This window comes from Durotheca rogersii (genome assembly GCF_024521655.1).
Source record: "Durotheca rogersii strain YMJ 92031201 chromosome Unknown GGS23scaffold_12, whole genome shotgun sequence".
NCBI classification, from domain to species: Eukaryota; Fungi; Ascomycota; class Sordariomycetes; order Xylariales; family Xylariaceae; genus Durotheca; species Durotheca rogersii.
In genome coordinates, this window is record NW_026251243.1 from 488,945 (window position 1) to 511,820 (window position 22,876).

The 22,876-nt window shown below is 55.3% G+C and overlaps 7 protein-coding genes across 7 annotated transcripts; 3 read left to right on the forward strand and 4 right to left on the reverse strand.

Annotated features, from left to right (window-relative positions):
- Positions 1-78: 78 nt before the first annotated feature.
- GGS23DRAFT_570998 (uncharacterized protein) lies at positions 79-1,391 on the forward strand. Its single transcript, XM_051516548.1, has 2 exons — positions 79-438; positions 508-1,391. The coding sequence occupies exons 1-2, from the start codon at positions 258-260 to the stop codon at positions 1,263-1,265; spliced, it is 939 nt and encodes a 312-aa protein (XP_051371319.1). The 5' UTR covers positions 79-257; the 3' UTR covers positions 1,266-1,391.
- An 820-nt stretch (positions 1,392-2,211) lies between these two features.
- GGS23DRAFT_84381 (DUF726-domain-containing protein) lies at positions 2,212-6,360 on the forward strand. The gene is made up of 2 exons (XM_051521331.1): positions 2,212-4,645; positions 4,733-6,360. The coding sequence occupies exons 1-2, from the start codon at positions 2,546-2,548 to the stop codon at positions 6,056-6,058; spliced, it is 3,426 nt and encodes a 1,141-aa protein (XP_051371320.1). The 5' UTR covers positions 2,212-2,545; the 3' UTR covers positions 6,059-6,360.
- Positions 6,361-9,707: 3,347 nt separating this feature from the next.
- Positions 9,708-10,663, reverse strand: GGS23DRAFT_84420 (uncharacterized protein). Its single transcript, XM_051521332.1, has one exon. It carries the CDS (start codon positions 10,439-10,441, stop codon positions 9,938-9,940), a length of 504 nt encoding a protein of 167 aa, XP_051371321.1. The 5' UTR covers positions 10,442-10,663; the 3' UTR covers positions 9,708-9,937.
- On the forward strand, positions 10,632-12,237 carry GGS23DRAFT_610313 (uncharacterized protein; the record flags this gene model as incomplete). The annotated part of the gene is made up of 2 exons (XM_051520323.1): positions 10,632-11,176; positions 11,300-12,237. Exons 1-2 carry the CDS (start codon positions 10,822-10,824, stop codon positions 12,235-12,237), a joined length of 1,293 nt encoding a protein of 430 aa, XP_051371322.1. The 5' UTR covers positions 10,632-10,821.
- Positions 12,238-13,115: 878 nt separating this feature from the next.
- Positions 13,116-14,300, reverse strand: GGS23DRAFT_84442 (DUF846-domain-containing protein). Its single transcript, XM_051521333.1, has 3 exons — positions 14,107-14,300; positions 13,674-14,003; positions 13,116-13,535 (listed from the first exon to the last, which is right to left on the reverse strand). The coding sequence occupies exons 1-3, from the start codon at positions 14,198-14,200 to the stop codon at positions 13,372-13,374; spliced, it is 588 nt and encodes a 195-aa protein (XP_051371323.1). The 5' UTR covers positions 14,201-14,300; the 3' UTR covers positions 13,116-13,371.
- Positions 14,301-14,895: 595 nt separating this feature from the next.
- GGS23DRAFT_605529 (mannosyl transferase) lies at positions 14,896-16,284 on the reverse strand (the record flags this gene model as incomplete). Its single annotated transcript, XM_051519768.1, has 1 exon — positions 14,896-16,284. One exon carries the CDS (start codon positions 16,282-16,284, stop codon positions 14,896-14,898), a length of 1,389 nt encoding a protein of 462 aa, XP_051371324.1.
- A 1,055-nt stretch (positions 16,285-17,339) lies between these two features.
- On the reverse strand, positions 17,340-19,561 carry GGS23DRAFT_610329 (uncharacterized protein; the record flags this gene model as incomplete). Its single annotated transcript, XM_051520324.1, has 2 exons — positions 17,340-18,652; positions 18,826-19,561. The coding sequence occupies 2 exons, from the start codon at positions 19,559-19,561 to the stop codon at positions 18,039-18,041; spliced, it is 1,350 nt and encodes a 449-aa protein (XP_051371325.1). The 3' UTR covers positions 17,340-18,038.
- Positions 19,562-22,876: the final 3,315 nt, after the last annotated feature.

Consider the following 22,876-nt stretch of genomic DNA (forward strand, 5'->3'; position numbering starts at 1 on the left):
AATGATGTACCTACCTAGGGACCTCATGTATAATATGTATATGCACATGTATCGCCTATATCCATGCAACACATTATGGGGCTCTGCATTTCCGGTCCACATTTTAAAGAAGCCAAGATTACCTGACCTGGTATCACTATCGCTATCTTTATCGGTATCGGCTAGCTAGAGAAGAATCTCGGCGGCTTAAAAAATTGGAAATCCCAATTCCCGCGACTTCAATACACGAGAACTGCCCACTCGTCGATCAAAGCAAGATGCCTCGGGCGAAGCGGTCGAAGCAGTATCGCAAGCTCATGGAACAGTTCTCCATGGGCTGGGGATTCCGAGAGCCGTACCAAGTCCTCGTGGATGCCGATTTCATCTCAGAGGCGAACAGATGCAAGATGGACCTAATCCGACGCCTAGAAGACACTTTGCACGGACAGGTCAAACCGAGTATGCTTTACGCCTCTACTCCCCTTGGGTAGTATTGCTTCTGCCATTTCGCTGACCACATATCGCTAGTGATCACGCAGTGCTCTATGCGGCACCTCTACGCGCAAAAATCAGAACCGGGTGTGGAAGCAGCTATCGAGCTGGCAAAGAGTCAATTCGAGCGACGACGATGCGGCCACCATCCCAACGAATACCCGACGCCCCTGAGCACGTCCGAATGCCTCCATTCGGTGGTGGATCCTAAGGATAACGGGGTGAACCGTCACCGTTATGTGTGTGCTATCAATGACGACGCTGTCAGAGCAAATCTACGCCAGGTAGCAGGGACACCATTGCTATTCATTAGAAGATCGGTGATGATCATGGAGCCGATGGCAACGGTTAGCGCTAAGGCAAGATCCAAAGACGAGAAGAGCAAATTCAGAGCAGAGATCAAGAGGTCGGGTGATAAGAGGAAGAGGGAGGAGGAGGAGGAGGACGGCGGCGGCGGCAGCGAGAGGAAAGACACGAGCGAACAGAGCATTGGAGGAGCCGTAGGAGGTGAGAAGACTGAGAGGAAGAAAAAGAAGACCTACGGCCGCAAGGAACCCAATCCGCTCTCCGTCAAGAAGAAGAAGAAGAAACCAGAGCAAGCTGCGGACGACCAACATCCCAAGACGTCTCCAGTAAGGAGGGCAGTCGTGTCAGAAAAGACAGAAGGAGGAGAAGCGCCAAAACGAAAACGCCGAAGGAAACACAAGGGTAGTCGCGTATCCGCAGGGGACGAGGCGGCTTCTACAGTCAACGGCCCTACTGCTACGGCGACGGATGCAGCTAATGAAGACTGAACATATCCAATCCTCGCAAAAGGAAGCGCCTTGACAGGGGCTACAGCGCCCTGACCCGTAACAGTGCTGCAATTTTGTACATTTATGATACAAGCAATTGATACCACAATATGTTGTTTCTCTCCATCACCTTTGGGATCAATTACTGCCTGGTCTTAACAGCAAGTTCCCTACGCTAGATGGCTACCGGGGATAGTTTGTCGAATGCTGTATTAGCATAGGTAGGCGCTATGTTAAGTGGACAGGTAGTGGACCAGTCCGGAGCCCGAGGTCTACGATGCCCCGGTTGCTCCATACCTCAAGATATCAACATACGTATAATACAGAATGGATGCCGGCTAACCGGCCAAGCAAGCCATTCGTTACTTCGGGTACCCAAGACATCCCCTAACCTCTCCTTACTAACCTCCAGCCTCTGGAATGCCATCCATCCCATCCACACCCATTTATATGTACATGTATAAGCACCTGGGACTTCCGGTACCTCGCGGTTGATTCAAGGCTACCTCTAATATTGCTATATAGGTACATAGGCGCCTATAGATGCCGAACTTAAGGTACCTACCTGAGGTAGGTGTAGGTACCTCTAACCTATGGCGTATAGGTATCTTCTCAGGTACATAGCATGGGCCTGACTCGCCCCTTACTCGCAACCACAGCTTAAAGTGTTATGCCTGTTGCACTCTTAGGTGCATAGGTATGTACATGTACCTACAGCTGATGCTGGGTCCTCCCCAAGGACCGCATACAGCGAGCAGTAGGTACCTTAGGTACCTACCTATACTGGAAGGCAGTACATGTCCTGTATGGTGGGTACGTGCTGCTGCTGCTACGAGGTACCTGATACCTGCGAAATGCCAGCCGGCAATATTCCTGCCGTTACGTTAGCAGGTAGCGACTAGTGAGGGTACCTGGCTACGGCTTTTGAAATTCTAGTCCCGATTAGCATCAGGTCCAAATCCAAATTTCGAGCTTCCTCTTCTCAGTCCTTCTCAACACCTTCACACCTCACCTTGCGGAGCCGTCGTGTTCGAAAACTACTTGGGCGCTTCATTTCGACGCAAAGCGCCCCTCTGGTACCGCTGGTCTTGTCACCAGTCGCAGTCAACCAGGGTTCGAAATCGCTTACAGGGGTCCGGAGAGGTCCATTGCTGATGATCGTCTGGAATCCCAACTGCTCTTCTCCGCCTGACTGCTATTATCGTGGGGAATGCGAACCCCATTGCGATCGCATCGAGTCGGTGAACTAAACGAAAATACATGCCTGGCAAGCTGGACCCATGGCGCCGGTAGGAGCTCAGGATTTCGACGACTTCGGCCTGCCCATCAGGAAATACGTCAGCCCTAGTCCGGAGACCGGCCCAGAGAAGCAGCCAGAAAACCTAAACAACGCACCCGCTCCGGCGATAGGCAAGGACGTGAGGAAGGAAAAGGTCGATGCGACTGAGGAGATCAAGACGACGGAAGCGAGCTTGAAGTCGTCTCCCAGCCAGCCGGCGAAATCAAACGGAACCTCCGCCGCTACCAGTGACGATGACAATTTCCAAGATGCACGCTCTACCCCCTTGCGAGAGACCGCGCCACCCATCAAGCTGCAAGACGCCGACGAATCCAAAACGCCCGCGCCCTCGCAATCCGAGATAGGAAAGCAGACCGATGCTCCGAAAGATAAACTGAGCGACGGCTTGTACTCGTATGAGACAGAGTCTCCGCAAGATCACAAGCGTAAATATACCCCTAGCAAAGATGTGCAGGCGATCTCGGGCCCAACGATCAGGGAGATCCAAACCCGCAAGCACGTCGACGAAACAAAGGGGGCCTCTCACCACGCCGACCACACACGAGGCGCTAGCGTAGCTAGCACGAACCATGACCTCTCCGAGTACTCCCATCAGCAGATACCGGACCACCATGAGAAGGAGAAGAAGGATGAAGATGAGGAGTGGCAGACGATGCCGTCCTACGCGCCTTATGATATATATGACGACGACAATAAACTTGTGGCCAAGGAACACAATCCTGATGAAGACGATACGTATGGGTATGCGGGTCTCGGCGGCGCTGGTAAGGGGTATACGAGGGTCTTAGATGATGAGGATGCCGAGTCAGAAACGAGTATGGATGACAACACGCGCTATCTCTTTAAAACTGGCAAGACCACGAGTCTAACGGAACTGGATGATGAGCAACGAGATACCGTCTCGCAGCTACAGGCCACCAAGGATTTATTAACTGAAGGGCAGAGGATAGCTTATGTTGGCGTCACCCGTTTAGAGCTTTCGGAGATGGTCAAGGAGGCAGAACGTGTCGAGAGACTAAACAAGGTCAAGAAGGAGGTTCGGATGGCGGTCGAAGCGATGAAGATGTGGTCACAAAAGATCATGATCCGTCTATATGCTCACATGGAAATCAGTCCCGCCGAGCAGGTAATGATTGAGCAGTTGGCTGAACATGGAGTCATGCCCAAGGATCTCACGCCGGCCCTCATGCAGAACGCGAGGGTGAAGAACCCGATGGCGGAGCAGACGCCCGCCTCGACCCCAAGGCTACCATCGAGAAGCCCGCGGTCGTCCGTTTCGACATCTATCACGGAGGAGCAGACCGCGGAACCGCCTCCACCATACGTCAGCCACGAGGGCGAGGAGATGCCGGAAGTGAGGACACCCTCGCAGCTACCTAGCACCGAAAAGATTGATATAGACCTACGGTGGACCGTCCTTTGCGACCTCTTTCTAGTATTGATCGCGGATTCCATCTACGACTCACGCTCTCGAGTCCTCCTCGAACGAGTGGGCAAAGACCTAGAGGTGCCTTGGCTGGATATCTGTAGATTTGAAAAACGAGTCACCGATGCGTTAGAGATGCAGCAGCAGGCCGAGAAAGAGAACTGGAACGAGGGGGAGCATCTCGAGAACCGGAGGAAACTTGCCCTCAAACGGCGCTACGTTATGATGGGCTTGGCCACCGTTGGAGGTGGTCTGGTCATCGGTCTCTCCGCCGGGCTCCTAGCGCCTCTCATCGGCGCTGGCCTTGCCGCCGGCTTTACGACTATCGGGGTTGGTGGCACAAGCTCCTTTCTAGCGGGGGCCGGGGGAGCTGCTCTCATCACCTCCGGCGCTGCAGCCTCTGGTAGTTTTATGGGCGGAAAGGCGGCGAACCGACGAACCGGGGCTGTCAAGACATTTGAGTACCGCCCGCTGCATAATAACAAACGCGTCAATCTGATCGTAACCATTTCTGGATGGATGACTAGCAAGGTCGACGATGTCCGTCTACCGTTCAGCACCATCGATCCGGTAATGGGTGACATCTATTCGATCCTATGGGAGCCAGAGATGTTGACCAGCATGGGTGACACCATGAACATTCTAGCAACGGAGGTATGCGAGGACATGATCGTCGTCCCATTCCTCTCCTCACCCGTACCCTCATCGAAACAACTCAGATCCGAAAGCTAACGTATGCAGGCTCTTACCCAAGGTCTACAGCAAGTGCTAGGCAGCACTATTCTCATTACTCTAATGGCTGCTCTACAGTTGCCAGTTGTCCTTTCAAAACTGGCATATCTCATCGACAATCCTTGGGCTGTGTCCCTGGATCGCGCCTGGGCCGCTGGTCTCATCCTCGCCGACTCGCTCATCGACAGAAACCTAGGCACTAGACCCATTACCTTGGTGGGCTATTCTCTCGGCTCGCGGGTTATATTCGCCTGCCTCCTGGAGCTCGCTCGAAAAGGCGCTTTCGGGCTCGTCCAGAACGTCTATATTTTTGGTTCCCCGATCGTAGTGAAGAAGGAGGAATTCCTTAGGGCTCGTACCGTCGTCGCCGGCCGATTCGTGAACGGGTTCAACAGAACCGATTGGATTCTCGGCTACCTGTTTCGCCTAACCAACGGTGGTATCCGCCGAGTAGCAGGCCTAGCCTCTATAGATGACATCCCTGGCTTAGAAAATCTCGATTGCACGGAGTTTGTGGTCGGCCACATGGACTATCGTACAGCAATGCCTAGGCTCCTGAGAGAATGCGGGTGGCTTGTCGAGAGCGACGAGTTCGGTGAAATAGAGGACCCCGATCCGGATAACCATAGAGAGCGGCAACGGGAGCTCATCAACGAGATTGAAGAAGCCCGCAGAGAAATGGAAAAAGAAGAGGCGTCGAAGAAAGGAGGTTGGGGCATCTTTAGTCGTAGAAAGAAAGCCGCACGCCAGGAATGGGAAGTTTACGAGGACAGCAAAGGATCGGAATCGACCAAGACGGAAGACAAGGAAGGCAATAACCACGGCGTCTTGTTCGACGTCGATGCGATCAGAGCCGAATTGGCGAAGGAGGAGAAGGAGATACAAGTTAAGGAGATAAAGTCCACACTACCGCCGATGAAGCTCGATCTGTCTCCGCCCCCTATAAGCAACCCGAGGAGTAGCCTTCGCGAGGCGAAGAGCGACGACGGCGCTTCCAGTTTTAAGACCTCCTCTTACGAATATCGGTTGTCGCAGGAGCACACGCCCACATTACCGCATCGGGCCGGGCTCGGTACTGATCCCCCACGTAAGCCCATAGACGACGACGACGACGAAATCCAGATGACATTCGATACCGCCTACACAGCAGATTCCTCCGGAAGCCCACAGGTGGGAAACACAGGCTATACGTCGGGAAGCGTCCTAACGCCCCCGCCCGCGCGGCCGGAGGCGAAGACTACCCAGACGATGCCGAACCTCACGCTAGCGGACCCGTGGGCAGATGACGATGACGATTTCGGCAAGGAAAAGGAGATCTCAATGACATTCGCGTAGTCTATGCTATGCCAGAACGGTTTGTCCGGGGCGGCGTCTCTCGATAAAGCTTACCCGAGGATCTATCTCGCCTTGCCTCTCCTTTCATCTCCTGGGGTTCTTTTGCTTAGAGACGCTTGTTCGTACTGGGCTCTGTTTTCCGGCGCTCTATACGGGTTTGGTCATCCGCTATCTCGGGCTTCTCTCCCCTCTTGTTCCCCCCCCGGTGGCGTGCGTGTATGCGTCGGCCAGGAGCAAGGGGAGGAGTGACAACGCGTATGAATGTGGCGTTTTTGCGTTTATTCGCGCCGCAGATGCTCCTTTTGAGTCGAGACGACAGACGGAGCGAGATAGAGAAAGGAGAGAGAGGTTTCCGTTAGCTTGGCGACATACCTTCTCTCCGTCTTTTTTTTTTCTCCTTTTCACCAAATTCGCGCCTGGGAGACCAGCCTGCCTGCATATTTCGATCTACGCAACTGCAATCATATGTCAAATTGGACTAGACCTTCCCGACTACCGTCACCGTGGAGGATTCGAGGCGATGAAATAAATTAGTATAAATCTGCAGCATTCAGGGACAAACTACGTGAGGCTGGGCCCAACGGATGGGTCCTCAGGGGCGGGGATGAAAAGAGGAGATGGAGGAATGAGGAAGAAAGGGGACTGTCCTTACGAGCACACGTGGGTGATGGTGCTCGTCTGCTTGCCGCGGGCAGGTATAGCTAATAACTATGTCCGACGATCAGCCGGATGGAGGACGCGAGCCGCGTCTCGCGCCTGTGTATTTTGTGTACTAAGGTGATGGCGGTTGATGATGGGGGTGGGCTTGCCGGGTTCGCTAGGCTTTAGCTGTCCGCTCCTCTGCAGGCCGTTTTTTTTTTTCTTTCAAGCCGGGAAACACGAATGGACTGGGGTGAATGGAGTATCTAGGTAACCTACTTGAGTTGCGTGTACTAGTGGGAGTGCTCCGGCAGATGCGTAAGAAATATATCTACTAAGTCAACGTACATACTCGCGTGCATGTATAAACCGCGGATGGCATTGATAACATGGGATTGGGCGCTGTCCAGGGGGGGCAAAGGGTGGGGAGGAAATAGAGGAAGCCAGTGTGGTCTATACAACATCGACGGAGACGGAATAATGGGTTGTAGAGCCTCGATAGGCCTAGCTACACGTACATGCTAGGCCCAAATACTCGCTTTGTCTTAACCCTAGTGCTCAAAGTTCTCGACATACATGCGCATGTATACTCATCAGCAGCGGCGGACGGCCCGTAGAAAATCATGCGCGCCGCCCGGCCAGATTAAACCGCCCGAGGGATTCGATCCTGCGACGAGGGCTCGCTATGCTACGTAGGTATGCATAGGCCCGCGACCGGTTTGATGGCCAGCGGCCAGCGGCAGCGGCCATCCCGCCGTAAGAGGGGAGGGAAGGAAGGGTAGGAGATCATGCAGACGATCGTCCTGCAAGCGAGACGTCTAAATCTGTATAGTAGCGGGTGATACCTATAGCGTGGCGTATGGAGGGTATGCTAGGGATGGAATGCCTACGTGTACATGCTACTATTCTGTTGAGGAAAAGGACGATGTTTCGCGGCGCGTTTCCGGTTCGTTTCAACAGAACCTACCTACGGGTTCTCGGGGCTGGTTTGCACGGCTTGTTTCGAGTGCGATCCTCCGTTCGCTATGAGTACGTGCGTGCGTTACTGCTACCTACCTACCTATCGGCACCTGCGTATCGCAGGGCTTGGGATTGCGATATGCAATGCCCACATCCCCTCGCCCCCGTTTCCGTCCGAATCCGGCGGGTCGGTTAGGGTAGGGCGTGGGTTTGGAGATCGAGGCGGGATAGATATTTAGGGAGCCAGACACAACTGCTGCCGCCCACCTACGTGGTGGCGGGCGGGTTGGGCCGTGTCTTATAAGTATTACTGCCGGGGCAGCGGTTGGCTGCGCAGCTAGCACGATAGCTATGCTGTCTGGAATGGTAGCGAGCGAGCGGTTCTGAGGGCTTGCGCTAGCTTACCATAGGAGGCCCATATATAGGTAGTATCTGTGCGTGTGTTTATATATAGACTTGTGTATACCGACTCGCCTTTGTAATGAATGCACGACGTCAATCTCGACATCGAATGCGTGGATATTACCGCCGTTCGGCCTTCTCACCCATGTGGTGGCATTCTCCAGCGACCTCGCCGGCCAGTGAGTGCCATGCGCCAAGAGGAGGAACGACGAGGGGGGGGGGGGAGGGCGGGTCGGGCTGACGAGACAAGGGGGAAGGGAGAGCGAGCGGGCGAGTAGCAGGCGGCGTGGAGGAGTCGGGCATGCGACGGCGCGGGGCTGACATTGTAAGCGAGGTACCGTTCGATGGGCGCCGTCTATTTTTATCGTAGGCGGTAAGGGATGGGTGTGGGTGGGATAGCGTGGGAGTGAAGTCGAGGGCATACTAAGTATACCCATGATAGGTTACTGAATATGGGGGGAGGGGAGAGCGAGAGAGAGGAGGGCATTCCCAGATATCCGTCCGTCGACCCCTATACACTATACCTGAGAACATACCTGCCTAAAGTGACATATGCATACATATATCATGCTATGGAAGGTTAGCGCCTATTATGCAGGTTATACCTCCTACGTATCCGCTTGGGAGCCTTAAGAGGTACCTCCCAACCGAAGGTATGCACATCGATATTCAGGGAGGTACCTATGTGGACTTATACTCCGTGGGTGCACTGATATCCGTCATTAATTTACGCGTCCGCCTCGTAGGGCGCCAAACCACAGCTAGGCTACCTATAGTGTGTAGGCAGGTACCTGTAGGCACACCGAGTACGGATTTGCATTTTTCCTCGTTTTCCTCGTCTTCTGGCTCAGCCCTCATCGTCTGACACGCAGCGGCGTGCCGCACGCGCGCGCGCGCACATCCCACCCGCGAACTGAGATGAAAGCGACAGAGAGAGCGCGAGAGGGTAGAGAAAGGAAAAGGCGTTGCTTCTACTTCTATCTCCCGCAAGACGACGTCGCTCTGCCTATCTTCTTCTTCTTCTTCTTCTTCTTCTCATTAAGTATTTCTTCTTATTTTTCTTTATCTCTCCCCTCGTCCTCACCCAGCGTTCCAAGGCGACGGAGCCTCACACGGTAGGCGAGATTGGGGTCGGAAATCCACTGCCCCCGGCCTCGCAGGATCTAGATCCCTCCCGTTCGCGAACCGTGTAAGTACCTATGCAATTGCAGGTAGAAATGTTGTTCGTTGTCGCCAGACCCCGGCGACGGTGTCAGCGACATGCTAGCCAGTCCTTCTTCCCATTGCCGTGACCGAGCCGCTCTCTACAGATGCTCTACACGCCCGGCGCGAAGCCAGCGACACTGCTGCAGTACGCCTGGCTTGACCTGTCGAGAAGACGTGCACGCCAATCTATAACTCTAGAACGAGACGAGCGAACGGCCTAGTCGGCGCGCTTATAGGAGGAGATGGTACCTACTATTTGCATCACACAACTGACTTGCCTAGGTTAGGTACCTCCTACTCATCCTTCGCGGACGATGCGCCTACCGACTTGGCGCCTGCATTCCTTTGGTTTTGGCGCCCGCGGTTGAAACCTGTCCTGGTTTGCCATCTTATACTCATACTCTCTCCCGTTCTCCCACCCCATCTCCCTCTCTCCCTCTCTCTTCCGCTAGCCTCAGCTCTCTTCTACCTCGGATGCGACCTCCGAAAAGCGCCGCAAGCCCTCAACACACCCGTATAATAAGTATATATGCCTACGTGCATGGTAGTTCTCTCTCTAGAGGCCAGCCGAGCCAGGCTGAGATTCGACTAGAGCCCGGCGGATCTGGGCAATCGCACCGACACCAGCGCCGACACAACGTGGGCCAGCTGAGATCGTCAGCGTCGGCAGGGCTACTCTACGTAGTACGTACAGGTTCGTCCGTCGGTGGCACACACTAATGACCTGGGCGAAAAACAAGGGGGAGAGAGAGATCGTCTTGCCCTCTTTTTGTATCGTGACGCGCTACTCCTGCTACGTATTACTATGTACATACACGGGTAGCAATGGGTAGGATTTGGCGGCCAGAGGAAGCGTAAAGCACTATTGGAAAGAAGGATACCAGGCCGGGTCCTCTTATGGGGTTTGGCGTAGATCTCTTCTGCCTTGGCTAAACCTGATGGTGCCATCCACGCCCATCTTCCGCCTCCCCGTCTCCTGGTTGGCCCTGGGGGGGCGCAGTCTTGGCTTTGGCCTACTGGGAACCCGGGCCTGTCTGGGTTGGCGCCGCGCCCCAGTTGACAAGACACAGAGACTGAGACTAGACATAGAGACTTGCCTGAAAGAGAAAGAGAGAGAGCTCTCAGTAGTGGGCGCAGCTGAGGAGCTGACAGGCCGTGCAAACGATGGATCAGCATCTACCATCAACCAACCCCTGCTGCTTGCTTTTGCTCACGAATTTTCCTTTCCTGTCCTCTCCCGCCCTAGCTGGCTTTCCTTCTGATTATTCCCACACTGTGGTTTGGTTTTATTCGTTATTTTCAGGCTTTGACTGGTGCGCTGGTGCTGCTGCTTTCGACTGAGCGTTTTGGCTGCATCGGCAAGTACTGCGAGTTATCTGCATAGGTTTACGCGAACAAAGGAACAGCCAGGAACAACGGCTTCGAAGAAGAGGGAACGCGTTTAGCCCATTCGCGACAAGACACCCTCGGCTGGGAGGAGGGCATGCGTTGAAGGTTGGGTGTGTTTCTTCGCCGGGCTTTATAGCCTTTATTTTTCTTTCCATCGAAACACAACGATGCGGCTCGATGGCTCGATATACGGGGTCCTGGCCTGCCTAGCAGGGTCGGCGGCGGCAGCGGACGACGGCACTCCGTCAAGTAATTCGATATTCACTTTCAGCGGGTTCTCAACGCCCGCAGTCTACCCGGTGGATGGGGGAACTAGGCAGATACAGTACCACCGCCTAAGGCCCGAGATCGAGGCGTTGGAGGTCCACGCGGTCTCCCTTAAACGCCACGACAACAACTTGACCATCGCTGTAGGCGCTATACCATCCGGCACCAGTCTCAAAGAATTAAACAGGATACTGTTAGAGAGGCAGACCGAGCCGCCATCGATTCCGCCATCGTCCTCGCAGCCAACCTTCCAAGGTATGTGTTAGCCTTCCGCGATAGTGACGGCTAGAGTATCCGCCGAGTACCAGAAAGAGAGATGAAGAGGGGGGGGGGGAGAGGGAGAGGACAGCTTATATGCTGATACTTTGGATTTTACAGTGACCAACGGCGCCCTGATGCTGGACACCACCTCGAGTAGATACACTGGTTACCGTTTCCTCAACGAGCCGCTGTACTACGAAATCCAGTGGGGCAACTTGACCGTGAATGGTAGCAGCTACAGCCAGCTATTCGTCGTTGCAACCATTGATTTGCACCAACAAGCCATAAGTAATCTCGAAAGGCTAGGAACCGACCCGGCGCTACCTGAGAACGTTGTAAGCTCTAGTGGCGACGGCAACAGCACAGCGACCGGTGCCGCCGCTACGGCCATACCCTCGGCCTCAGCGGCGACGACAAACGTGGCGTCGGACTCCAGGGCTGGCCTAAGCATAGGTGCTATCGTGGGTATCGCCGTCGGGTGCGGCGTTGCGGGCCTGCTGCTCATCGGCTTCCTCGTGTGGTTCTTCGCGTTCCGGCGGCGGCCGCGGGCGCCCGGCCGCGGGGGCGACGACGGCGGCGACGACGACGACGACGACACGGGCACGCGGTCCATCGTGCGAGAGAAGGAGGCGGCGGTCGCGACGGCGACGACGACGGCGGTGACGACGATGACGGACTCGTCGCCGCGGTCGGCGTACGCCGACGACGGCGGGCGCCTGCACGACCCGCGGCGGAGCGTCGGCGGGGGCGGGGGCGGGGGACCGGGGATCGCCGTCACGACGGACGACGACGACGACGGCGGCGACGGATACGACGGCGAGAGGGGCGCGAGGCAGCCCTCGACGTACGCGCCGTACTCGGACCGGGCGGCGTCGGCGGCGTCGGGCGGGCCGAGCGCGCCGACGCCGACGCCGGCCTTCGCCTCGCGCTACGGGCACCTGATCGAGGAAGGCATGACCGAGGACGAGATCCGGCGGCTCGAGGAGGAGGAGCGCCAGCTCGACGCCGCGATCGAGGATGCCGGCCGCAACAGCCGCTTGGCGCGGTCGTCGTGAGGCGAGAGCGGCAAGGCGAAGGGAAAGAAAGGGGTGCATACGACGGGGAAGCGGGAGGGGATGGAGAGCGAGAGGGAGGGGCAGACGGAAGAGTGAGCGGGGAACAAGAAAGGCAGGCAAGCAGGCAAGCAGGCAAGCAGGCAGGCCAGCGAGACGGCCCTGTACGGCGGCCCATGATACATGCGACTGGAAACATGAGGCGTGGTAGTATCGTATCGTATACATATATGGTGTCTATATATCCGGTTTTAATATCTGCCGGAGCAGGTCTTTTTCCCCTTTTCCTCTTTTTCCCTTCCACCCCCATCCCCCCCTTTTTTTCTCGGTGGGGAACCTGGGTTCGTCGAGTCCCGAGACCGGGTCCGCGATCCAGCGCCGGTGGCGGCTGTAGTGCCAGCACTGCGCCGCGCCGCGCTCGTGTGTTGGCGCGCCTCTCCGTCGAACGCGGACGTGTGCGAGCAGGCAAGTGAGAGCCGGTGGTGCGGAGGCGCGGGAGAAAGGGCCGGCGGCTGAGGAGTACGCTTGTCTTTTCCGCTGTTACGTGTATATACGGATCGCATGGTGGTTGTTGGTTATAGGTATAGCCTACTAAATACAAGCCGGTCGAGGAACGCCTTGGCATCCGCTCTGCTGCTGCTACACCTCGCGGGAAGCGAGGCCGCCTTTTTCTTCGCTTGGGTAGACTGTCTCAATGCGCGTGGGGGGGACGTCTAGGATGGCCCTGGCAGCACATGTTCGTTTGGCCACAGGAAGGCGAGGGGTCGTCGTATCGTACAGCAGGCTCTCTTCAGTCTGAGCAGACATGCGCATAGCAAAAAGCACAGATACACAGCGATATCATCCTTCGTCGCTACATACCTAGGTAAGTAGGTGGTACGTTGGCCACAGGCAGTGAATATTTGAACACAATTCCATCCTGTGTGAACATGACCCGATAGAACTCCCGTCTGACGCAACCTCCCCGACCTGCCCTGCCCTGTCCTGAATGTTCGGTCTCTCCCCTCGCCCCCCTCACACCCCTTTCTTTTCCTCTTTTCGAGAATGTCCGACGACGCGGGCCCGCGATCTAATAGTACACAAAATGCCAACCACACAACCGGTAGCAAGGATATCGTGATTGCGGCGGCGCGCGGGCTACGAGCGGCCGAAGGTGAAGAAGCGGCCGATCATGTTGGTTGCGATGCCGCTGGCGAGGTTGCTCGAGTAGAGGGCGCTGCCGGCGATGTTCGTGGCCTGGCTGAACTTGTCGCAGCGCGAGAAGGCGAGGCTATTCGTTATGGTCAGGGTGAGGGCGATGGCTACTCGTATACCCGTCAGCATATATATATATATACGTACACACGTGTGTGTGTGTGTGTGTGTGTGTGTGGCGCGGAGGTGTGGTAGTGAGAAAGGAGTAAGGGAAGGCGGCGGAGGGGGGGAAGGGTAGACCGTACCGATGAGCGGTAGCCACATGAACTTGAGGCGCACGAGGACGAGGATGGCGAGCCCGACCCAGAGCAGCGGCTGGGCGTAGAGGGCGAGCCAGAAGAAGCGGCTGTCGGTCGCGTTGATGGTGCGGGTGTTGGGGTCGCTGCTCTCGAAGACCCAGCGGCTGTCGCCCGTGTTGGTATCGACCTCGTTCCACCAGCGTAGGCCGACGAGGCGCCGCCCCGCGATGTTCTTGAGGTAGTAGAAGTCGGCGGCGAGCAGCAGGATGGTGATGATGAAGATGAGCACCATGTTGCCGGTAAAGAGGAAGCCGAAGAGGTACACGAGGAGGGACGCTAGCGAGACGGACATATGGGTTAGCCTGTGCTGCGCTGAAGCCGGAGCGGAGAGGGAGTAGAGACGGCAAAACCGGCGTAGGCCGTCCCCGCCGCCACTTACAGGTTCGGAATGCCAGGAAGGTGAGGAGAGTGATCGGGTGGGAGCTGAGGCGCCAGCTCAGCGAGCCCTGCGCGTGCGACTGTGCGGATTCCATCCTAGGCGTCGGTTGAGTATCTAAGGTATAATATAGGCGGGTATGCGTGCCGTTCGTGGTACCGGCTGGCTCGCTGTGTCGAGGGAGGCGAGTCCAGGTCAATTAGGCATTGCGTTTGTTTTACACGCGACGAGGTGTCCCGTGGTTGACAAAGCTCTGTTGAGGCAACGGTAGCGGGACTGGTGGTGGTATTGGCGACGATGGTGGACGGCGGATGGTGGAGAGCGAGCTTGAGCTGCCCTCTGTCCACTCTGGAGGTACAGAGGTACCTCTCTGTAGGCGGGGGCAGCGTTGTTCCGGCATACAGCGACCGAAAGCGGCCGCTTCGAGTTGTTACGTGTACATACCTTTAGGTAGGTATATGCTGTTACCGTATAGGTACCTACGTATCGATTTATAGGTAGGTACCTATCTGTGGGTATTATAGCATATTCTCTTCGTCGTCGGCAGCGCCTAGTTGTATACCTCTATACTTACAGATCCCCTAGACACTGTCTAGATCAATTATCCATTCGCTTACGAGGTAGAATGGAGGTACAAGGTAGGTAGATTATCGAATTAGACCAAACAAACGCCCCAAGGCCTATTGAACATCGCCTGAGAGCTTCTCATTTGGACAACTCGATACCGATGCGGACAGACCTTCCCGCCTATGCCATCCTGAAAGATGTGCCGCCTGCTGTTGTCCCATCGTCTTAGAAGGGAAAGGATCGCAATTCGTCCTCGCGACTGAGATCCAGCCCCCTCTCGACCTGCTCCTTGTGCTTCTGGTCGAGGTACTCGAGCAGCACGTCGCCAAACATCTCCCGGCCCTTATAACGGCTCACGTCGTCCCCCCAGCTGCGCACCGCGCTCGCGAGCCTGCCCGGCACATAATCCTCCTGTGCGATCTCGGTGATGGGGTGGAAGTAAGTACGAATGGTGAACACGATGGCGCCGGTCCTGGGCAGGCGCCGGAGCGTCTGCCGCTCGGAGCGGAAGAAGTGGTGCTCGACCGCCCGGTTCTTCTCTGCCGTGTTCCAGCTCGTCGACGACGGGGAATCCATCGACGGGGAATCCTCGGGGCCGATGCTCCGCGACCACGCCAGGTTGTCGTCCACCTGCACGAAGTAGTTGTTACGTGCCACCATCTCCTCCGGCTTCAGCCGCCGAAAGAGGTTCATCATACCCTTCTCTAGCCGCTCCTCATACTCCGGCACCTTTCCCGACGTGTGGACGTCCGACAGCCGCATCATGTATTTGTCCGACAGCCGCCAGAATCCGGCGAGGAGGACGGCGCCCGCCATGAGGTAATACTCGCCGTCGGTCTTCTCGATCATGATGGCCAGGTCGTCTTGCACGAGTCTCGCGCACATCTGCATCGGGTCCTCAGGCAAGGGCCGCGTGGTGATGTCGAAGCGCTCGCCGGACCACAAGTTATCTAGTCCTAGAGGCGTGCGCCGGTAGAGAGTCGGGTACCGCGCCGGCAGGTAGTTGGTCAGCTCCTCGAGCAGCTCGACCGCCGCCGGGTACGCCTCAGGCGCGGTTCGGCAACACTTCTCGCCACGTTCCTGGATGCGCCGCGCCTTGTCGGCGTGGTATCGCGGGTAGTGGTTGTCGAGCTCGATCCAGTCGGTAGGTTTCAAGGAACGCAGGCCCATCGTGATGTTGTACTTGGGGCCGTATCGAAAAGGCCGGTACGGTAGCGGTTTCGTGTCCACAATTGACCAATTTGGATACGGGTCCGGCTTGGGCATAGAGTAGTCGGAGGGAATCCATTTGCCCCATTCGCGCACCTGTCTCTTTTCGCTGCTGAAGGTTGCCTTCTCGAGCACCGGTTTCGAGGGCGAGGTGAGACGAGCGGCCTTCGTACTCAGCCTCTCTCCGTAGACGATAAAGGTAACAATCACGGCCGCGAGTAGCAGAGCGACGCCGGTGGTAGCCAATACCCCCTCTAGCCGGCCATCCTCGAATTCCGGAGTCATCTTGTATCTCCACTCATTGCTCTTAGTGAAGGTCTCAGCGAGTCCCTTGGCGAAACTCGCATTGAATCTTTTGTATAGGCCAGCTACCCACTTATAGAACTGGTCGTTCACCCAGTTCATCGTCATCACAGTTGCCTTGTCGGGCTGAAGACCATCCCACTCCATTCTTGATAGTATATTGAGAACGCTCTAGGACATGTGAAGTAGACATCAGGGCTCGCATTGAGCGGATTAACGAAACTAGGACGGCCGCACACGAAGGGGTAGGCACCGAAATATACCTTCCCACTTCCAGACCAGACAGGTGGGCGATTCTCATGTACCCCTCTTCACCGTTCTTGGAGGCCACGGAAGAGGGGGACGGCTTGAGATAGACATACGCATCTCCGACGCGACGACCGCCCAATCGAGTAACTCGACGGCGGGACCCGCGGGGGGCGGGAGATATCTCGGTCTTGGGGTAGATAACCGATCAGGCCCCTGATCCAGGATCATCCTCGGCCGCGGCACTAGCGGCGGCAGACGAGATAAGATGGGCGGCTCGGAAGATAGGAAGGTGTCAGAGGCCTATCGTGTCGGCCTCGTAGGGCCTGTTAGGTAAGAAGATGGCTTCCCTTAGTCGCGGGATAGATAGGCTAGAGGCGCACACACAAAATCCATGATGCTGTACAGCTCCGGCAACTCCTCCCTCTGCCTCTCTCTCCCAGAGGGAGGGGGTGCGCTGATGAAGAGATAGGGGTGATAGGAGCGAAATGCTACGTCAAAACGACCAGTCACGGCACATCCCTTATCACCTGCGGTCGGAAGAGGAGATAAGATATATATTGGCCAGATTTATACCCCTCGGCCGGTCCGCTCTCATCTGGGCTGCAAGCCTCTCAGCTACTACGAGGGCGTGCAGCCGAGACAGGCGAAGATCGATGTCCGGTTCGGGATGGTGGAGGCCACGGCGATGTGTGATTCTGTCTGCATCGCAGACGCCAGACTGGCGAGACAGACCGGTGTGATGATGGTATTTTTGCCACTTACTAGACCGGCCCTTGCATGTTGAGCTATCATCACTCACACGCGCGACTACGCGGAATCCATGCAGTGAGAGTATGTACGCGAGAAGCGTATGAGCATGTGGTCTACTGTGGACGACCCTCTCGCAATGATGGAGGGCCCACGCACACGAGACCGTGGTGTTAGGAGGGCTATGAATCCTCAACGACTTAGTGCGCGCCGTCGTTTGGGTGTGTCCAAACGGCCACACATCCGGACTGCGTCCCGACGCCACCTAGACGCCTACCGTGCACTACGCAGTACGGGTACTGAGCCGTGTGGGCGCCCGCTCGCAAAGGTCACCGTCGACGTGCTTCTGGGTGTCTGAAATGCCGCCACGTTGAGAAAGAAGCGAAGGACTCAGCACCCTGTATGGTGTGCGTATTTACATGCATGGTCAATACCACGAACTTGTCGGTTGGCACTAAACCTGAGCCTGAGAGAATATCATGGACACAGGTACGGCACCTATATACACAGTTATCCATCGTCATGTCCTCACCGTGTCATGCCCACGGGCCTAAATAATACATTAAGAACAACAAGTCATAGCAAAGTTTCCGGGACATGGGTTATCACTTGCCAAGCCACTTAGCAGCGCATCGAGCACCATCGTGTCGATCTCGAGACGCATGTCGCGGAGGCGTAATCGGTGAGGGACACTCGACCGTCCTCCCAACCGCCATATCCATCTAACTGCCTATTCTCTCGCCCAGGCTAGGGAGAGATCAGACGTCCATCGATCTTTAACCAAGATTCGGGGAGAGCCTTGCACCCTACGTGAGCATTCACCCACAGTCATCGTATGGTGCTGTTGGTATCGGGGTCGCTCACCTTGGGGTCGGCATGATCATCGGCTGCACTTCGCGTATCGTCTCAATGGTTTCACGATCGAGACCTTGCACGACGTCTATCCAATAATCGCCATCGTCAATGCAGTGAGAACTATAGTGCTGCCAGCGGTTAAGCCAGCAGTGCCTGTCTTCGATGTCTGCTCCAAAATATGAAATCCAATCCTGCACCTGCCAACACCAAGTCTCCCCGGTCATGCTCCGCTCATCGGAAAACTGTCTGGGCCGGACGAGATCGTTTGGGATAGGTGTGCCAAAGACTTGAGGCAGGATCTGTCCTCCGCGGGAGACATTGAGTTCTGGGCTCGGAGCCGGGGCCTTGTTCATCTCGTTGACCTGGACGAGAAGCGCTAGAGAGTGGATCGGGTTCGGCTTTCCGATCCAGCACTGAAAGGGGGGGCAGAACGCGCGGAGACGAGCCCCGGCCACGTCGGCTTCGAATCCGGGACCAAACCAGCGGCCCAGCTCATTCACTCCGATCAGCTCGGTGACACACGAGATGGCTCGGTTTCGGCCGCCGGCACCGACGCAGACGCAGTTGAGAAGAAGGTCGACATAACGATCGTCACCTTCCTCCAGCTCCCGAGAAAAGACTGTTGAGGCTCTGTTAGATTCCGCACGAGGAGGCGGGAGGAAGCAACGCCCATCGACAGCATGGATGGACAACACAAGACATTCGAAGAAACCGAGGAATTACATTGGTAAAAAAGATAGAGAGAGTAAGAGAGAGAAGGGGCTAGTGGGAACGTGGGTTGAGTAGACTGACTTATAATCTTCGCACTGCTTAGGAGAGCTCGGGCGGTACGGAGCTCGCAGATCTCCACCACGGAAAACTTAAGCCAGAACTCGCGGTATAGGCTGTGGTAGCAAAACGCGAACATCGGTTTCTTGTTTGCGGGGTTGATGTGGAAGGCCAATTTGGCGACCTCCAAGGTAAGGAGGGCGCGGGACCAGCGGTCGAGCTCGGCCTGGCTCGGCTCGATGTTGGCGGCACGGAAGACCATCATATGTTGAACACCAAGATCGATGATCCTGTCGACGGACTTAACGAGGTTGCCGACGCGGTCGAGCAGGCGCACGTCCCACTCGGAGGGGCTGAGGGGGCCCCGGCGGCCCAGGTACTTGGCGATGAGGCGGCGGACGGCCTCGGGGTCGGCGGTGTTGAGGCTCTGCGCCTCGGCCGCCATGAGGGCGAGCGTGACGACCGAGTGGCTCGCGCTAATCCGCTCGTAGATCCCCTTCGCGATGGCCTCCCGCGAATCCTCGAACGCGAGCCAGAAGCTCGAGTGCGTTGCCCGCAAGTTGCCAATGGCGGCCACGTCGTCGAGCTCCTTGAAGATCATGGTCTTGAGCTCGGGCATGAGGTCAATGAGGCTGGTCGGAGTGTTCTCGGCACCACTGGCGACGTCGTCAACGCCGTCGTCGCTGGTGGTGGCGATGGCTCGGACGGTTGGAAGAGCGGGTTTCTCCTTTTGGGACGGGATCTCCGTAAAAGAATCCATGATCGAAGTGATGCGGGTTTCTGAACGTATCAAGGATGGCGTGTCTCGTGCAATCCAAAGGGGAAGGCTCGTGATCCGGGTTTGACGGGAGGAGAGAGACGGAAGTGAGGCTGTGGGGGGGGAGGCGGTGATGTAGACGTTAGATGGGGATCGGACCTGTTGGTTTCCTGGCCTAGAACGTCGAGATGCCTCAGCATGGAGATCTGTAACTAGGCACGGCTCTGAGATGAAAAGTGAGGCCTCTTCAGGAATCAGGTCAACTGGAGAAGGTCTCATGTATGTGTGTATACGTGTCAGAGTTGTCTGTCAGGGAGGAAAGTAAGGAGTTGTGTGTTGATGTGGGTGGTGTTGGGAAATATGTTGCTTAGGAGAAGGAGAGGTCTTCAGACAGACAAGAGGGTAAGAGGGCACTCCTATTTACTTTGAAGCCTTGTAATCATTAACCAGCAACACAAGTTGACGTGACGAGCTTTGTTTACTCGTTTATTCTGTGGAACAGTGTGGCTTCATTCTTGCCTCCAAGTCGAGCAACCATGCACTGTCAAGAAAGGGTGAGACTGTGGGCGTCGGAGGGCCGTTTCTAGGGAACGACATCATAGAAGAGGGGCTATACAGGACAACAAATGCAACGACAACGAGGTCATATTGACGAATGGGGACTCAATTAATGGGCCGACACTGTGTTGAGTCCGGAACAGATCAGACTTCTGGGCTGGACCTGCTTACTATCAGGATGGTCAGATGTATGGGGGTCACCGATGGAAATTGTCGGTATAGTCGATGGCATAGTTGAGGATTCTATACCGGCTTTGCGAGGAACTGGTGTTTTCCCTACCGGATCAACCGTATCTAGTCAATAAAGCTTCTGCAGCGGGGTTTTGTTGAGAATTCACTGTCCGTAGGCCGCGCAGCGGGACTGCCGAGGCTTGTGTAAATTTCCACTGTTCTGGTTTGGCTCATCCTTGCCGAGCTTATCTAGATATAAACGCGGGCTTCCGCAAGGATGTAGTGAATAAACGCAGGCTCAAACAACGAGCGCACCCGCGGAACCCGCGAAGCAGATAGGCGCGGGGGTGAGTCTTAAAAGAGCCCCCGAGTTGCGAAGGCTGGTGAGGCCAAGGATGGCGGCTATCTAATAACTACAGGGCAAGTCTCTTCTCTACTGCAAATGAGAGACTGTATAGCTCGACTTGATATCAGACACCACCCCCCCTCTTGTTTTGAAGAAGTATCTTGTGAAAGCTACGCAATGTATATAAATGAACCACCTGTAAGGCCGCCGAATCCGGAACGACGCGATCTTAGTATAGTTTCGAGTCGTCCTATATTTCTTGCTATGCGCCTAAATCGGACGCAGATTAGGCGACGAGTAGAGCCATAATCGCTGGTAAGAGAGAACTTAAGACTTGTGGTAGTAATAATGTCAATTAGACGCGAGTGTAGTTTCTCTGCCTTACCTGGCGGCCAAAGCCTCTCGTTGAATGCTGTTATATTCCGAGTCTTGACCTTAGTTCTGTCACCCGGCGGGGAAAGGATTACCTACAGCTACATATTATTACGTTCTGCCACAGAAATTCAAATGCGTCGCCACCGCGCGTAACTTGGCGATAGGGGAGCGGCGAGTGGTTGGGAAACTAAATCCGGGCCGGATTGGATTGAAGTTAAGACCGTCAGGTCAATGTTCCGACTACCCCGGTAGTATCAACAGGCTTTTCGGGCCTCCTATAATTATCACCAAGCCTCGGGGTATAGGTCGGTGCAGATGTTTTCCACAGCGTTGCATGCGAAGCCCTCGTGACTAAGACTAATACTTCCTACTCGACCTTGATCTTGGTTTGCTTCTTCGGATGATGATTATTCTGTTTCATATGTGACGAATTATACCGGTTAAAGAACGCAACCTGGTTGTGTAATATTGTCACGTGAAAACGTAGACACACATCTCCCTCGTGAGTTACGCAGGTTTACCATATAGGTAGGATTCCCTGCGTAATATAGGTTGTCACGTAGAGGTTGCGCCTCTTCGTTACTTACCTCAGCAATAGGAGCTCCTATATATACGCTCCTATTACTTCCATTCCTTTAGCTAGTTCTTAGATAGAACAAGACCTTTTCTCCTTTGCTCCTCCTCCCGTTATTCGTAAGATAGCTCCTCGCGCGCGCTCTCGCACACGTAGCTCCCTCGATCTACGTAATATAGGTATATAGAATAAAGACTGACTTGATTTATACCTATTCTTAATCATGTAACATAAGCCTCCAAGGCCTCATTGACTACCTATATACTGATCTATATGAGACTAGCATCGCTACAGCCCTATGAACTTATTGAAGGTCTACCCGTCGCAGCAGATGAAGCTAATATTATAACAGGTTTCAAATAGGACGCTGCTCAGTATTCCCTTTTCGATCAGGTCATATTAAGGTAAGAGTGGTGCTCCGTTTTCCTGTCTCAAGGACGATGTTTGGCAATGACTTGGACTGTGAGATCTCCCCATTTCTGGCTCACGAGGTCGTTGTACACCATTATTAACGCCCTGTTCTGTTTCGGAAACAAACAATAACGTGGACTCTCGCTTGCATGTCCCAGTCGTGGTGGTAATCAGATGGGAGATGGGCGCTGTCCCCACCTCCTGGCTTCGGAGTCAGAGTTGGTGGTTGTTCTGCCGGTAGCTAACCCCGGTTCCCCCCACCCATACGCCGGCATTCGAAATAGAAATGCTCAAGGCAAGCCCACATCGTATCTACTTGTTTACCTCGCGACACACACACATTCCCCTTGATAGTATACGCCAATCCCCCCCTTAATACTTGAGAGAGCCATATCAGGCAGGTAGTATTTACGCCGTGTTTCTGCCCAATCAAGGAGCAGCGTTCTACCATATCTGGCTGTCCAGAGACTTCACAAATACCTGAATACCACGTTGTCAATTAGGGTCCCTACCTACGGTGGGGACAGCAAGAGCCTCTTCGCCTGCACTTCTCACGGGGGACGGGACTTGAGATTAGTTATGATGGTACTGCGTACTAGGTATATATTTACGTTACGGGTTTTGGATTTGTGTGGACTCTCTACGTTCTGATCTGATTATGTGCGCCGTTGCGACGTGGGGCGGAATCCTTCGTGCCATGGGTCTCGATGCGGACGGACCTCAAGTCTGTCGAATGCAGGCTGGGTCAGCCCAGTCAGCTTACAACAGCGATAGGCAGTGATGGGCATTGCGTGCAGGCGTGCAGCATTTGATTTTTCACACACACGCACAGGGAGTCGCCAAGAGAGAAACGAAGTGTGCGAGTACCATATGCACAGAGAGG

What these genes read in the sequence shown, in the direction of transcription:
- GGS23DRAFT_570998 (XM_051516548.1), top strand. Translation starts at nt 258, where the DNA reads ATGCCTCGGGCGAAGCGGTCGAAGCAGTATCGCAAGCTCATGGAACAG. An exon ending in GCACGGACAGGTCAAACCGA is followed by an intron (nt 439 to 507) that starts GTATGCTTTACG and finishes ACATATCGCTAG; the next exon opens with TGATCACGCAGTGCTCTATG.
- GGS23DRAFT_84381 (XM_051521331.1), top strand. Translation starts at nt 2,546, where the DNA reads ATGGCGCCGGTAGGAGCTCAGGATTTCGACGACTTCGGCCTGCCCATC. An exon ending in TGAACATTCTAGCAACGGAG is followed by an intron (nt 4,646 to 4,732) that starts GTATGCGAGGAC and finishes TAACGTATGCAG; the next exon opens with GCTCTTACCCAAGGTCTACA.
- GGS23DRAFT_84420 (XM_051521332.1), bottom strand. Translation starts at nt 10,441, where the DNA reads ATGCTGATCCATCGTTTGCACGGCCTGTCAGCTCCTCAGCTGCGCCCA.
- GGS23DRAFT_84442 (XM_051521333.1), bottom strand. Translation starts at nt 14,200, where the DNA reads ATGGAATCCGCACAGTCGCACGCGCAGGGCTCGCTGAGCTGGCGCCTC. An exon ending in CTTCCTGGCATTCCGAACCT is followed by an intron (nt 14,004 to 14,106) that starts GTAAGTGGCGGC and finishes CCGTCTCGCTAG; the next exon opens with CGTCCCTCCTCGTGTACCTC. An exon ending in CATGTGGCTACCGCTCATCG is followed by an intron (nt 13,536 to 13,673) that starts GTACGGTCTACC and finishes GTATACGAGTAG; the next exon opens with CCATCGCCCTCACCCTGACC.